Raw genomic sequence first — 13,266 nt, 5'->3', positions numbered from 1 at the left:
TTCCTCAAGGATGAACTCCTTACCATGGCAAACCTGCAAATAATCTGTTCTCACTTCATCACCATTTTTGTCCATCTTTTACATGTGGTCCTTACCTTTTTCCCTGTCAACCCCATCTCTCCCTTCACCCCCTTCTCTCCTGCGGATCCTGGTAGACCTGTATCTCCCTTAAAGAAGAAAAAAATCATTATGTCTGCATACTTCAGTAAGTTCTTTATTTTGTAAAATGGATCTAAAAGTTTGTGAAAGTATTGATTAAAGATAAACAATATTTTTTCTCAAATAAAAGTTGTTATTTCCAGTAAGCTAAATGTTCTATAGAGACAGTAATTTTTAATACCCATAAAATAAGTATCTGAAATTTCTTACCAAGTTTCCCACCTACTTCTTAAATCTTGGGCTTGTATTAAATAAATTTATATTTATTCAGTGAATAAAATCATGATTGAAAGCTGTTTGTTATTCTGTGCACAATAACAATATTAGATGAATGTAATTTAGTCAAACATCTGGGACTTAAAGAAAGGTCAGCCAAAAATGCCTGAATGATGTTATTGACCAGACACCAACTCCTCACCATTTGTATAAACTGACCAAGGCATTACTTTTGATGGTTACCAGAAAGAGTTGAAAGAATCCACAGGAAGCAGGACCTTTCATGATACAAGAAAAAATCATTAAAAACAAGATGACTGTGCCACCTTACCTGATTTTGGAAGCCCTACATAAGTCATTAAAGATATAGTGTACAGTCCTCAAAATGGCATCTGAAGTCAAAGCTTTGAGTGTTTAACATCTCTTCCAACATGTAGGCAGTACAACCACTGTTGTCACACAGACAGGCTTTTTTTTTCAAATTATTGCACTGGGACAGAGTTAGCAACCTTTCTAACAGGTCCTGGAAAGACCTCACTAAAAAAGATTTGGGGAAAACTTTGTTCCAGTTATGGTTGTGGCAATGCTTTTATAAGAGTCACTGAAATTCCATCTTATTTTGACCACAAGTTAATTTATGCCAAAAAATCTTCTACTTGGTTTATCAGCAATTAGTGGGAGAATTAAAAGACCATGCAAAGAACAGTTAAAAATAAAAGCAGCCTCACTTTGACTCCTGGTGAGCTAATTCCTGGAAGTCCCACTTCTCCTTTTTGTCCAGGTTCACCTGGTTCACCCTAGGACACAAGAAGTCCTTAGTTTAATAGAGGAACACAATTTAGCTTCATTCACTACTTGCACTATTTAATTAGCTGCTTACACATAGAGGTGGATGTGACGATCCTTATGGGTCTCTTCCAACTTGCGATATTCTACAATTCTATCATTCTAAGTGGTCAAGTTTTCAGACAAACAGTTTTCAACTGGAAAATTCTGTTCTTTAAAACCCCCTGTAACTTGTAGGATTGCATCTATTTTACTTTAACCCTGCAGTGGACAGCAAGTCTAAATAAATCACTCCAACTTTTTTCCTTATGCTTTAACACATTTTATTTTTTACTTTACAGGACTATATCAAAAACTATGGTCACTGAATGAAAAGTGAGTCCAAATAAAGAACAATCAGAAGTCCTGCTTAAAAGGAAGTTTTACCCTCATAATTCTTTCTTCCTGTGGTTCTAAAACAGTTAAAGAGATAGGAACTCCATTTTTCAATTTTGCTTTTTCACCTTAAGAGAACTGGCCTACCACATAACATGTTTCACAGATACCTATTTTTCTGCACATTAATATTAAATGTTGCTGCTATAACCGCTGCTTACGTGCCAAAGTTATACCCAGAAGAAAATCACTAGTTTTCTCCCTGCTTTTGCTACAGTGACTAATATCTTCCTCTCATAAATCAAGGTGAGCACACTAAGCACACTTCTGATTTATAGTTCATCAGTTCATTCCACTTGTTCTCGTTACATTTCAGCAATTGCCCTTTTCTCCTCTCACAGCACTCACCTGACACTGTACCACTAGAGGCCTGGGCTTTGACCGCAGTAATTGTTTTCCACACTTTTGTGTACTCTTCCTACTTCCCCTCCTTCTGCGGTGCAGGGTCAGCTAAGTACCCTTCAGCTCTTTTTCCTCTCCTATTGTTTCTATCTTTGGTTTTGGTTCTTTCTCACAATGATCACCAAACGCTGAAGGCCAGGCTGAAGGTGTGGTGGGACTAGCTTGAAGTCTCAAAACCATCACTGAACTAAAGCTAAATTGTTAGGTAAAATGACTTACTTGAAGAGAGCATGCATGTGGCACCAAACTCGTTGGACACAAAGAAGTCTGAAAGATCCTCTGTTTATAAGTATGTGTTCATTTAGAACCAGAAGTTCACATTCACAAAGGTTAAGAGCTGATGCTAAGCAGGCAGAAGCCATATGCTCCACTTTGGGAAGATCTTCATAACATGGATGGCTTTCCCTCTAAGACTCAACAGGAATTGTTATCTCCAATGAAGAGTTACATTTTCATCTCATCAAACACACTTTTGAAAAGCCTGGCAAAGACACTTACTATTTTGTGACAGTGCTGCTTTTAAAAAACAATGTCTGAACCATTACCTTTGGTCCTGGCCGACCAGAACCTTGAGAGCCTTTTGCCCCAGGGTTTCCTCGTGGACCCTGTATACCCTACAAAGCAAAATAAATGAGTTAGTGCATTACACTCTTCCACATCTGAAATTCACCACGTGCCCATCTTTCAGTTAATAATGATTTTATCTTATCTTTAAAAGAAATCAATTAGCTTGCCTGTCCTTGGGTTTAGTTCTGAGATCTTTATTTTTCCTTTGTCACTAGCCTGTAGATTTCACTGATGTGTCAAGTGTAATGACAATTACCTTTTAGGGAAAAAACAAACGGGAAACCTCTCAGTATCTGCACCTAAGTCTTGATTCCATGGGATACTACGATGGAAGCATGAAGTCTTCTTTCCAAAATTAACAGAACCCAGATCTTTTGGAATGTTTCAGTTTTTCTTTATCCAACTTCTAAAGGGTGTGTTTAAGTTTCAAAGGGCTCAACATTCAGAAGTGGTGGGTTCTTAACCTTGTGAAACTCTTATGTACAATATATCACCATCAGAACAATGCCATCTGATTTATCTCCTATGCAAATTATCATGCGGATTAGACCAAATTTACATTTGTTTGATTCTAAGACCATTCAAATCAGTCGAAAACAGTTGTATTTACAAGCTTTGCCTAAAGACTAGTTTGATACTTTTAAAAATGAAAAATCACTATGAGTTTTTTAATGTATTTACATCAAAATTACAGCTCTGATAAAATATAAAATGAAAACTGTATGCAAATGCTCATTACATGTCCAAAATGTAGACTTACCCGGCTTCCTTGACTGCCTATTCCTGGTGCTCCTGGTGGGCCCTGTGGTCCTACTTGGCCTTGTTCACCCTATAGAAAAAGTATTCCCAAGAACTAAATTGCAGTAATTCATGCTACCTGTTTAACATATTTAAGCTACAGAGCAGCAGTCCTCAAGCTGTATTGTCTTGAAGTCACTGCTTCTATTTGAATGAAATATGTTTGGAATATCTGGAAGTCTGCCTATGACAACTGATCTAATAAAAATAATAGCCCTTCTTCCCTACAAACTCTATCTCATTTATAACATTAGATGATCATACATGTAACTTTATTATTAGAAGGATCCATAGCTCATCTTTACATATTGATATTAATTTTAAAGTTTTTCTTGTACAGAAATATACAGTTTCTTGCACAACACTCAGAAGAAAAACTTGCAAGAGTAAACACAGCAGCTACGGAGTATATCAAAAACCTAAAAATATCTGAGTGTTTCTTTGCCTGTTCCAGGTCCATTAGATGAGATGACTCAGGGATTTTTACATTTTAATACTTATTTAAAAAATTAAAGTATTTTAAATAGAATAGTTCTGAAATTATTTTAGGAGAAAAAAAGTACATTTCTTCCCTCATACTCCCAGCTGCATAGAATACAGTCCTTAGCGCTCCAAGCTAACACCTACTTGTATTGATGAATGCACCCCATGGAGCTGCATGGAACTGTGTAACATACCTCCTCAGATCCAGGTAAAACATACCTTTGTATAGTTGTGATATAGTGTAAAAAATTAGTCTTAATTTAACTATAATTAAGTATAGATACAATTAGAAGAATACCCTGTGCCTCACCTTGTCACCTTTCACTGGTTCACCTTTTGGTCCAGGATCACCATCTTTACCTGTAGAGCCTTTTTCACCCTAGAAATACATGACAGTTTTGAAACTTATATTTGGGAACTTATAAAGAACACCATCTTAGACAAACTGGTCATCACAATGTGGTTAGTGAGGAAAAAAGTATTCCTTTACAAACAAACTAGGAAAATAATCAATGGAATTACCAATATTAGAGAAAAGAAAAGAAATTGGTTACAATTCATAACATACTTCATCTGCATTCATTGTGTTTTTGAACATAGGACTTCAAAGGGAGAAAATGAAATACTCGGAGGTGACGCAGGCCGACTTGAAGGGTCGAGCTCTGGCGTGCCGTCAGTCAGAGGGAATGCAGCGTCGCTTCCACGACGTCCCCAGGGAACACCTTTGGTGGCAAAGCGGGGCGCAAGCTGGACACGTGCTGCTTCCGCCTCAGAGGAGGCACGACAGGCAGCCGGTGCCTGGGCTCACGTCAGCCCGGGGGTAAAGGAACAGAGAGGGGCCTCTGGTGTGGGTTCCAACACAGGTTTATTGCCAGAGGGTCCAGGGACCAGAAAGGCCCCAAGGGAAGCCGTGCATGGCTTCATAAAGGGGGGTGGAACAAGTCGGGGAAAAGGGAAGCACCCAATGGAGTACAACCAAGGGGGAGGATACCACTAAACTCGAATCCCTGGGAAAAACAGGGAGGTGGAAGTCACAACAGTGAACCAATGAACAACAGAGAGAAATAGAACTTTCTAGAACAGGGGGAGGTAACTTGTGCCCGAGAACCACCCAGGGGGATGTGGCTTAGACCTCTGAGCCATCCCATGATCCACCCTCCGACCCACTGTCATGGGCGGGGAAATCCACCCAATGGATGGCCCTGACTTGAGTGGCACGTAATGATCTGGGCTCCTGAGTGAGATGAGCCACCCCAACAAGGAGGAAGGAAGTTATATTTTAAAACATGACAATACGCTCACTAGTTGGAGAGGTCAGTTCAGAACTGAGTGCAAAGACATGACTGATGCCTTTTCCATAATAGGAAGAAAAATGTTTGCTTAGTAGTTCAAGGCTCTGGAGAATCTTGACGCCCTAAAACAGGGGGATATATTTTGATGGGAAATTCAGTTATGATTTATTCATAGATCTTTGATTGTTTGTACTTATTTTTAAAAAAATGAAAGTTGACATCTATTAACCTAGCAAATGCCCTAAATGAGATAACTGTCCACAGAGACTCATACAACCCATCTTCCAGTTTCCCAAAATGGTACAGCAAAATGAAAGCAGCTGCTGAATATTTTCTTCAATACAGAATATAAATAGCTTAGTAGTTTCTTGGAAGACAATTTATCTCACTAATGCAATCAAAAGAAGTTATCTTATTAAACACATAAGTAAGAAAATCATTAACTTACTGCTGATGAGGGACTGTACAATTTTTTTTGTAATTACCTGGATAGAATTTCTGAAATCAGTGGGATATTCAGAGAGCACAGAGATTCAGAAAACCAAGATCCATCATCCAACATTTTATACTAATGGAATTATCAATGGCCTTAAATAATTTAGACACTAATGCAAATTTGATCCACAATGTTAAATAAAGTAATTTCCAGAAAACTACCTTTTGGCCTTGAATGCCCTCTCCTGGCGGACCTCTCTCACCTGGTGAACCAGCAGGGCCAGGTGGTCCCTGAAAGAAAAGAGAAAATATATTCAACTGTATCAGCAATTCAATTTTTTATAGACATTTTGTCTAATTTGCTAGTACAGGTTTTTGCAACACTTATGACGCTGGTAAGTGAAAATGCTTCCATAACATCTGGCTGAGCCCAGGCAAGTAAAGTGTAACAACCATCAGTTGGGTCATTTAGATTAGAAAAAGCCAATGCTGAACTAATGTAAATTATGTAATTAATGTCTAAAGATTGTACTCTTAAAACTCAAATGAATATGTAGATTTATTTATTAAAAAAATGTTATTACAGTGAAATGTGTTCCCCATAATTTCATATCATTTCATTAATTTCCTAATAAAAATAATCAGTTTGAACGTATTTTTTTATACATAATGACAGGTTACGCACATAACATGAATGTTAATATCGATTTACACAAGTACAGAAATAAGTTTTTTTCTAACACTTTCTCTCTTCTTGCAAAATTCAGCCAACTTTCATTATATAAACGTAGTAAGTATTTTTAAGGATGGGCTTGATTAAACAAAAAGTTTCCACATATTTTTGTGAGAAAAGTAGTCTTTCACAACCACAAAGTAACTTTCAAAAATACTATTAGAATCAATCTAACACCTTGTCTTGGGGTGACCTTATGATGTGTATCCCATATTGCTGCCTATGCCCAGAAATTAATTTTTGTGCCTTTCTATGCCTCTAAACTGAGCCTGAGAGGAGGAAGGAAAAAAACTGAGCAAAACTTTTGCAAAGCAGTTTGCAGCTTGTTCAAGGTCACACACAGATAGCAATTTGTTTCCCAGCTGCGGCAGGGGAGGGAGGAAGCACCCGGATTGCCGCACCCAGAACAGGTTTTTTTTTTGGCCAGTGGTTCAGCTGCTTTGTTCTCCAGAGAGAGACTGAGAGTTGAACTTTTCCTTCTCTGGAATCTCGGATTTTCTCCCTTTTCTACTGGACTGCTTGATTGCTTTAACATCAGAGCACATCGGGAGGACTTTCCACCGGGCACAGAGGGCCTGGCCCTGGCCCAAGCCCCAGCTCTGAGGAGACCAAAGGGAGGACTCGAACACTTTCCCAGGTTTTTTCCTCCACAGTGACAGATTTTATTCTTTAGCATTATTTTCCTTTTCCCGTGTGTTTGTTAAATAAATAGTTTTATCTCCTTCACTTTCCTTCGAAGAAAATTTATTTTTTCCCAAACCTGGTGGGTGGAGGGGTAGTTGTGCCTTCTCTCAGAGGATATATTTCTAAATCTGGCCAAACTGGAACACACCTATCTACATTTGTGGCTTCATATGCATAAGAAAACCATACATTTTATAAATTCCAGGGAAAAAAAGCAGCCAGAGAGCATTAAATCATGATCTTGCCAAAGTTCTGTAATTCAGAACATAAAGACATAATTAAAAGCATGTAATTTGGGTCCTTTTTCTTGAAGTGATCCAAATTACACACAGGAGTCAATTTTTAATTATCCTCAACTTAAACGAGTAGGAGTATACATATACAATTTTTTTATTTTCCCAAAACTGACTTGGGTGTGGTTTTATTCTCCTGCTTGGACAAGCCACATGCAACTACTGATGAAATAACTGGACTGGAATAGCTGAACACGCTCGTGCTGCTCCAGACTAGATACAAGGTGCTTATGGAATCAGTAGCCAGTATAGCTACTGACAATCAATTACACTCACTAAGACTTTGTTGCATTTCAATTTCCAACGCACGTATCACTGACTTACAGGTATTCCCGGCTCACCAATTCCAGGAGGTCCTGGCAATCCAATTGTACCTTCTCGACCTTCAGCACCCTTGTGAAAAAGAAAATCAGAAAGTTCAGTCCTAATTCAACTTGGTACTTTTGAAGAGTGTAACATTTACGTATAGATGATTTAACTGTGTCACCACAAAGGCTTGAAATCTAATGTGTAGCTTCTCCTAAAGGAAAAAAAACCCCATACATGGTGTTTTAGAAACATTTGTAAGTACCCTTCACTTAATACTTGAAGTACTAGATTGCATTCCAGCCCTCAAGACACAGGGGTAACTGCTTAAAATTGCAAAGCCTAAGAGATGACAGACATGAGGGAGCTAAGTCAGACTGAATTTGGCTACAGTACCAAAGCAGGATTGCTGAGGCAGGAGGGATGCTCACTGTAGCCTCTATCTAGGTACTCAAATTGTAGCCTGCCTGCTTCAGTGGAATATGGGATTGCATGGGAACTCTAGGAGCTGCATGCTTTCTGCACCTTCTATTTACAGGGTGTCATAATCTTCACAATTTCTTCACTTTACTGAAAACTATGTGCTTTGAGGATAAGGCAACAGAGGATTTTTATCTTTCTACAGAGCAGTAAAGAGACAGAGGGTGCCATTTCTTCTCCATAACCTATTTTCCCTTCTGGAAGGACCCAGTATTGTTCCTTTTACATGGCAAAAGACCAGTTTCTGAGCTTATAAACCCTCTCTGTGTTCTGGGATCTGCCCCGCTGCACAGGAGAAATGTAGGAATTCAATGAACATAAAAATTAGAGCACTAAAAGCAAGAAAATGTAAGTATATTAGACAACGGCACTTGGCTCCAAAACATTGTGAAAAGATGGCATAAAGCTACACCAGAGACTCAGCACCAGAACTAGAGTGCTCTGCCCAATTTACACTTCTTGTCTGAGTCTGAGATGCAGGTCTCTGACAAAACTCTTGTAAACTAAGGAGTCATGTTTCCTATGCAGATGTTTTTGTAGTTTTCCAAAGGAGGATCTGTCTGACCAGCATAGGCAGACATGACTTTTCCAAGGCTGGATTCCACCTTCCAGTCTTTTGCAATAAAATGAGATGGAGGTATTAAATGCTGCACGAGAGTATCTTACAACTTTTATGAATATCTGTTCCCTAGTGAATGACAAGGAAAATCTCTCACTTGACCACATATCACAGTGACTGAGATGTATTCCTATATCTCCAAGTGTGGTTTACTCATTAATGCAACCATTTGCTAGCGCTTGAAAATTACCTCACACAGAAAATCCCCATTTAAATGGCATAATTTCTGACTTCTATCAATAGGATCATCATAAAAGTTCAACAGTTGCTGGAAAAGCAGGTCTTTTATCTCTATCCTATGTGAATACAAAAACCTGTCAATCAGTTTTACATTTAGATGATAAGAGTTTGATGAAACAATGAGTGAGAAATTTAATTCAAAAAAATGACTGCCCACAGTCGTCACTTTAACATACTGCTGAGAGTTACCTTGGGTCCTGGCTCTCCAATGCCAGGGAGTCCTGGAGGACCATAGGGACCTGGAGGGCCTTGTTCTCCCTAAAGAGAAAAAATGGAAAGAAACTATTAATGTGAATAGAATTTCAACTAAATTCTGACAGTGTCTTTCCAAAGCCTCATTTAGGACTAGAGAATACATTTTAAGTAAAAAACAAATAAACAAAACAAAACAACTAAACCTGTCTTGAAGAAATAGGTTAAGATTAGAAGCAGGGTCAATATCCTGGCCATACGAGTTACTGAAAGAGATAATAATGTTATAAAGCCACTCTTTCAAATGCATCATGAAAGATAAAAAAAAAAAAAAATTTATTCTTTGTCCTATCTTTGGTCCTGACTTCATCCAATATTCTGGTGTTTCCACAGACTTTCCTTGATAGAAAGATGGGTATTTGGCAATGAAACAGAGCTTGCAACACTGCACTCAAGGTTCTTGCCATAACAACAAATGCACACATAGCATGACTTCTGTTCCTACTGCTATCTTTGACTGCAGCTCCTAATTCTCTTCCTCCCTTCTGGATACTGTGTTTCTAAGAAAGCCAACACAGCCACATAAAGTTACTAACAATAAGTTACTAAAAACGTTTCTGTCAAAATGTGTTTATATTATGGGAAAGTGTTAACCTTTTGGGGATTTAAACTTTTATTTACTGAGAAATTTTATATGCCGAATTCTTTCAATGAGAATTTTGCACTTGGGAAGTCATTGGAAGTGTAAAAAATTACATTTCCTCACAAAACCAGTCAGGTTTTCTTTCAGCCAAAGAACGAAGATAAGATGCAGGAATGGAAAGATACAGGAGAAGTAAATAAACAGATTATTCTTGAAGCTTAATTTCTGATAACTATGCACTTGGAGTGCTACTGCTGCAGCTTTAAATCTAGAATAATGTGGAACTTGTTGCCCAGACTCAAATTTGTTCCACCTTAACAGTATAATAATTTGGAAAGTAGCTATGAAATGTAAAACTTATTCAAAATGCAAGGTTTTCTAGCACATCTTTTAATTCAATAAATTAATACAGCACCAGGAGAAGTTACATCCTAAAAGGCAGAGACAAATCAGACAAAACTGGTATTACCCAGCAGAATAGCATATCTCCACACAGGACACTGACAGGGTATTAACAACATTGATATTGTGTTATTGTGGATTCTGTGCATGCAACTATTGCCAAAATACAAAATACAGCTAGAAGGTTAACTGTATTGCTAGGCAGAACTTATTGTTCTGGGTTCCTAATAATATTTTCATGAAACCTTTGGACCAGAGTCACAATTCAGTTCATCTGTATCCAGATTATTCACAAATGACAATTTTTACTGACATAAAGCCAATTGCAAATTTACCCGTTTTCCTCATAGCTGTGTTTTTCCTGATGTGCTTGTTTGAAACTGATCAAACAACAACAACAATTCCTTAAATGACCCATCTTCTACACTTCCTACAGCCTGGTGCCCAGGAAGTTTTGCCTTTCAGCCCATAGGCTGCCTTACCTCAGCACCAACTCTGGCTTCAGTACCTTTCCACTCGACAAGTCATGTTAACAGGTGCAGCCCTGTGCAGCTTCAGGGCCTGAAGGCAGTCTAGGATGGAAAGGGATGGATCTACCCACTGCAAGAGGTGTCAGAGTGAGAAAGGAACAGGCACAGGCTGTTGTCAGGCAAGGCAGCATGCTAAGTATTAGTTGTTCCAATTCACAGTCCTTGTTTCTTCCATGGAGAAGGCAGACTGCTATTTCTGTCGTGCCAGGATGTGTGACCATGCCCCACAGAATGAATCCAAAAGATACACAAAGTTGAAAATATATTAAAAAAAATCTGTCAGGTAAAAAAAGTCGTTCAACTGTATACAGCACCACCATGCCCTGGGCACGGCAAACGCAACTAAGCACACTGGCTCCAGCTGATAGAACTAAACCTCTGAAATGGTGTAGGAACTTGTTGCATGCTGAAAAATGATATCTGATAAATACAGGCTCATCTCTCAGCTGAAACAATAAGCCAACCCCCTTTGTTGTGCTTGGTAAGTGCCCTCCAATTTTTTCCTGTCATCCAAATGGACATTGTGTTTCCTGTTCATGCTGATAGTCCCTAACAGAATTTCCCAAACACAGTAACTCTGAGGGATGCTTCCTATCACAAATAATTCACTCCTTTGCAAGTTTACCCACATGATAGAGCCAAGCCTTGAATGCAGCTGATAGTCCTACTGAAGTTAATATTTTTCCAAAAGCTCTACTTTTTTAACCATGATAAAAACATTACACAGTTTTCCTTGCAATGACTGGTGTCATGTGCCTTGCAAGAGCCGTTGCTGTAGGTATGGTACTAGTAGGTGCTGGGAGAGGGAGTGTAAGAAGCCCTTGTGATAAAAAAACCATGTAGGGTAGTATGAAAATGTTGTTCTCCGGAACACTTTTTTATGGATAGAGGATGCCTGAATATTAACAGAGAAAGAAACCCAACCTTCTACCAGACCACATGCAAAACTTGAAAACTTAAATGATTCAGTCTGTTTTAAAGACTGAATGCTTCAAGCTTCAAATGGCTATTAACAAATCTGGGTTTTATCTTCTGTGGTCTTGGTGCTACAGGTAATGTGGAATTTATGAAAACCATAAAGTTCTGGCAATAATAATATCACATTATGTCTACATGTAGAGAGAAAAGTCTGCTTCTCCAAATAGCTTTTTTGTAATAATTTTCTTCGTTTAATGCTTTGCTCACATTCTTTTTTCTCTCCTTATAGGGATTTTCCTTCAGGTGGCATCTAATATCATCTGGAGCAATGGGAAGGAAAATTACACTCGATTTGAGCTTAATGTTTTAACATATTGAAATTGTACCATTTTAGGCCTGGAACATACTTAACAGTCTAACCCAAAAAACCACCATCTGCCCCCCCAAATTGTTCATTATGTTAGGATGAGTTCCTGTTAGTGCTAATATAAATAATTTCTTTCCTTTTCAGAAAGCCCATGTGTATTGTAAGGAACACAAACACTCTATATTTCAGTCTACAGCTACAGTAAAAAAAAAAAAGTCTTTCAAATGTAATGATTTTATCTTTAAACATTGGCAACAACAACGCAAATAGATTTAAACATTTTAACAGATACCTAGGAACTAAACTTGTTCATAGGAAAGTTGGATTTTTTCAGTCTCCTGGGAAAGTTGTAACTTGCCACATAAGTGAGGAAAGAATTCATATGTCATGAGAGAAGAAGCAGATGCCTTGGCAGTTCATTCTAGGACATGCATTTGCGAAAATATGCAATGATGGATTTTTCATAGAATTGTAGCAGGATGATTTTACAGAAATAACACCTTTGAATATCCACATTCAAACTTAACCTTTTCCTTATAAGTTTGAATACATGTCTGTTCATAAAACTTTAGCCTTTAATTGAAAATCTTATTACACAAATCAAATGAGAGAGCGTCCTTACTACAGTGGTGGATTTTAAGAACTTCATTGTCAGCCTTTCCATGAATAGATTGTGATTTCTAGAAACATGCACTTTATATCTAGTAGCTGGTTTAAGAGTTTAAATAAACCCAATGTCAATTCTGAAATGATAACCATAAGTACTCCCTGCTCATCACTTTTTTATGAGTGGAGCACAGGTCATACCCTGATATCACACCCCAATTTTATAATCTGTAACCATATGATTCTGTTTGTAAATTATTCACTGAAATTTGTAACTAGTCACTACTATTGTCCTCACTAACAAACACGTTTTCAAAAATTAACTGAAGTATACTCTTATAGAACCTTACTGGTGCTATTGCATAGAATACCTCATTGTTGGTCTGGGGTTTTTCTAATAAATATCAGTTAAGCATTTGAAAATAAACTAAACCCAGAAAAAATAATGTCAGCTAGTCTGAGTAAATCAACAGATATGTGCATGCCTAAAATAAACTTTTTATCCAACACTAAGAATACTAGGTGACCCCAATTTAGCTTTGCAAAATGCTATATTCATTCCTAGAACTCTGTTTTCCAGAAAAAATCATGATGATTCTGTTTCCTTCCTGGAGAGGAAACCAAGATGAATTAAGTCCTTTTGTGTTAGAATGTTGGATTTTTCCTGGTTTTTATTGCTA

At 37.9% G+C, this 13,266-nt stretch overlaps 1 protein-coding gene across 2 annotated transcripts in view; it reads right to left on the bottom strand.

The window, feature by feature from the left end:
- COL28A1 (collagen type XXVIII alpha 1 chain) overlaps positions 1-13,266 on the bottom strand; it is a 68,019-nt gene that overhangs the window by 34,765 nt on the left and 19,988 nt on the right. For both annotated transcript variants that reach the window (XM_042043787.1, XM_042043785.1), the window contains exons 14-21: positions 9,118-9,186; positions 7,608-7,676; positions 5,796-5,864; positions 4,157-4,225; positions 3,326-3,394; positions 2,544-2,612; positions 1,104-1,172; positions 96-167 (exon numbers count right to left, since the gene is read on the bottom strand). In XM_042043787.1, the coding sequence (XP_041899721.1) occupies positions 96-167; positions 1,104-1,172; positions 2,544-2,612; positions 3,326-3,394; positions 4,157-4,225; positions 5,796-5,864; positions 7,608-7,676; positions 9,118-9,186 (555 nt within the window). The remainder of the gene's footprint in view (positions 1-95; positions 168-1,103; positions 1,173-2,543; positions 2,613-3,325; positions 3,395-4,156; positions 4,226-5,795; positions 5,865-7,607; positions 7,677-9,117; positions 9,187-13,266) is intronic.

Source organism: Corvus kubaryi, unplaced genomic scaffold (assembly GCF_017639235.1).
Source record: "Corvus kubaryi isolate FWS band 111438036 unplaced genomic scaffold, C.kubaryi_AGA036_p1.0 37398, whole genome shotgun sequence".
Classification (NCBI taxonomy): Eukaryota; Metazoa; Chordata; class Aves; order Passeriformes; family Corvidae; genus Corvus; species Corvus kubaryi.
This window is presented reverse-complemented; position numbering and strand designations above follow the sequence as displayed.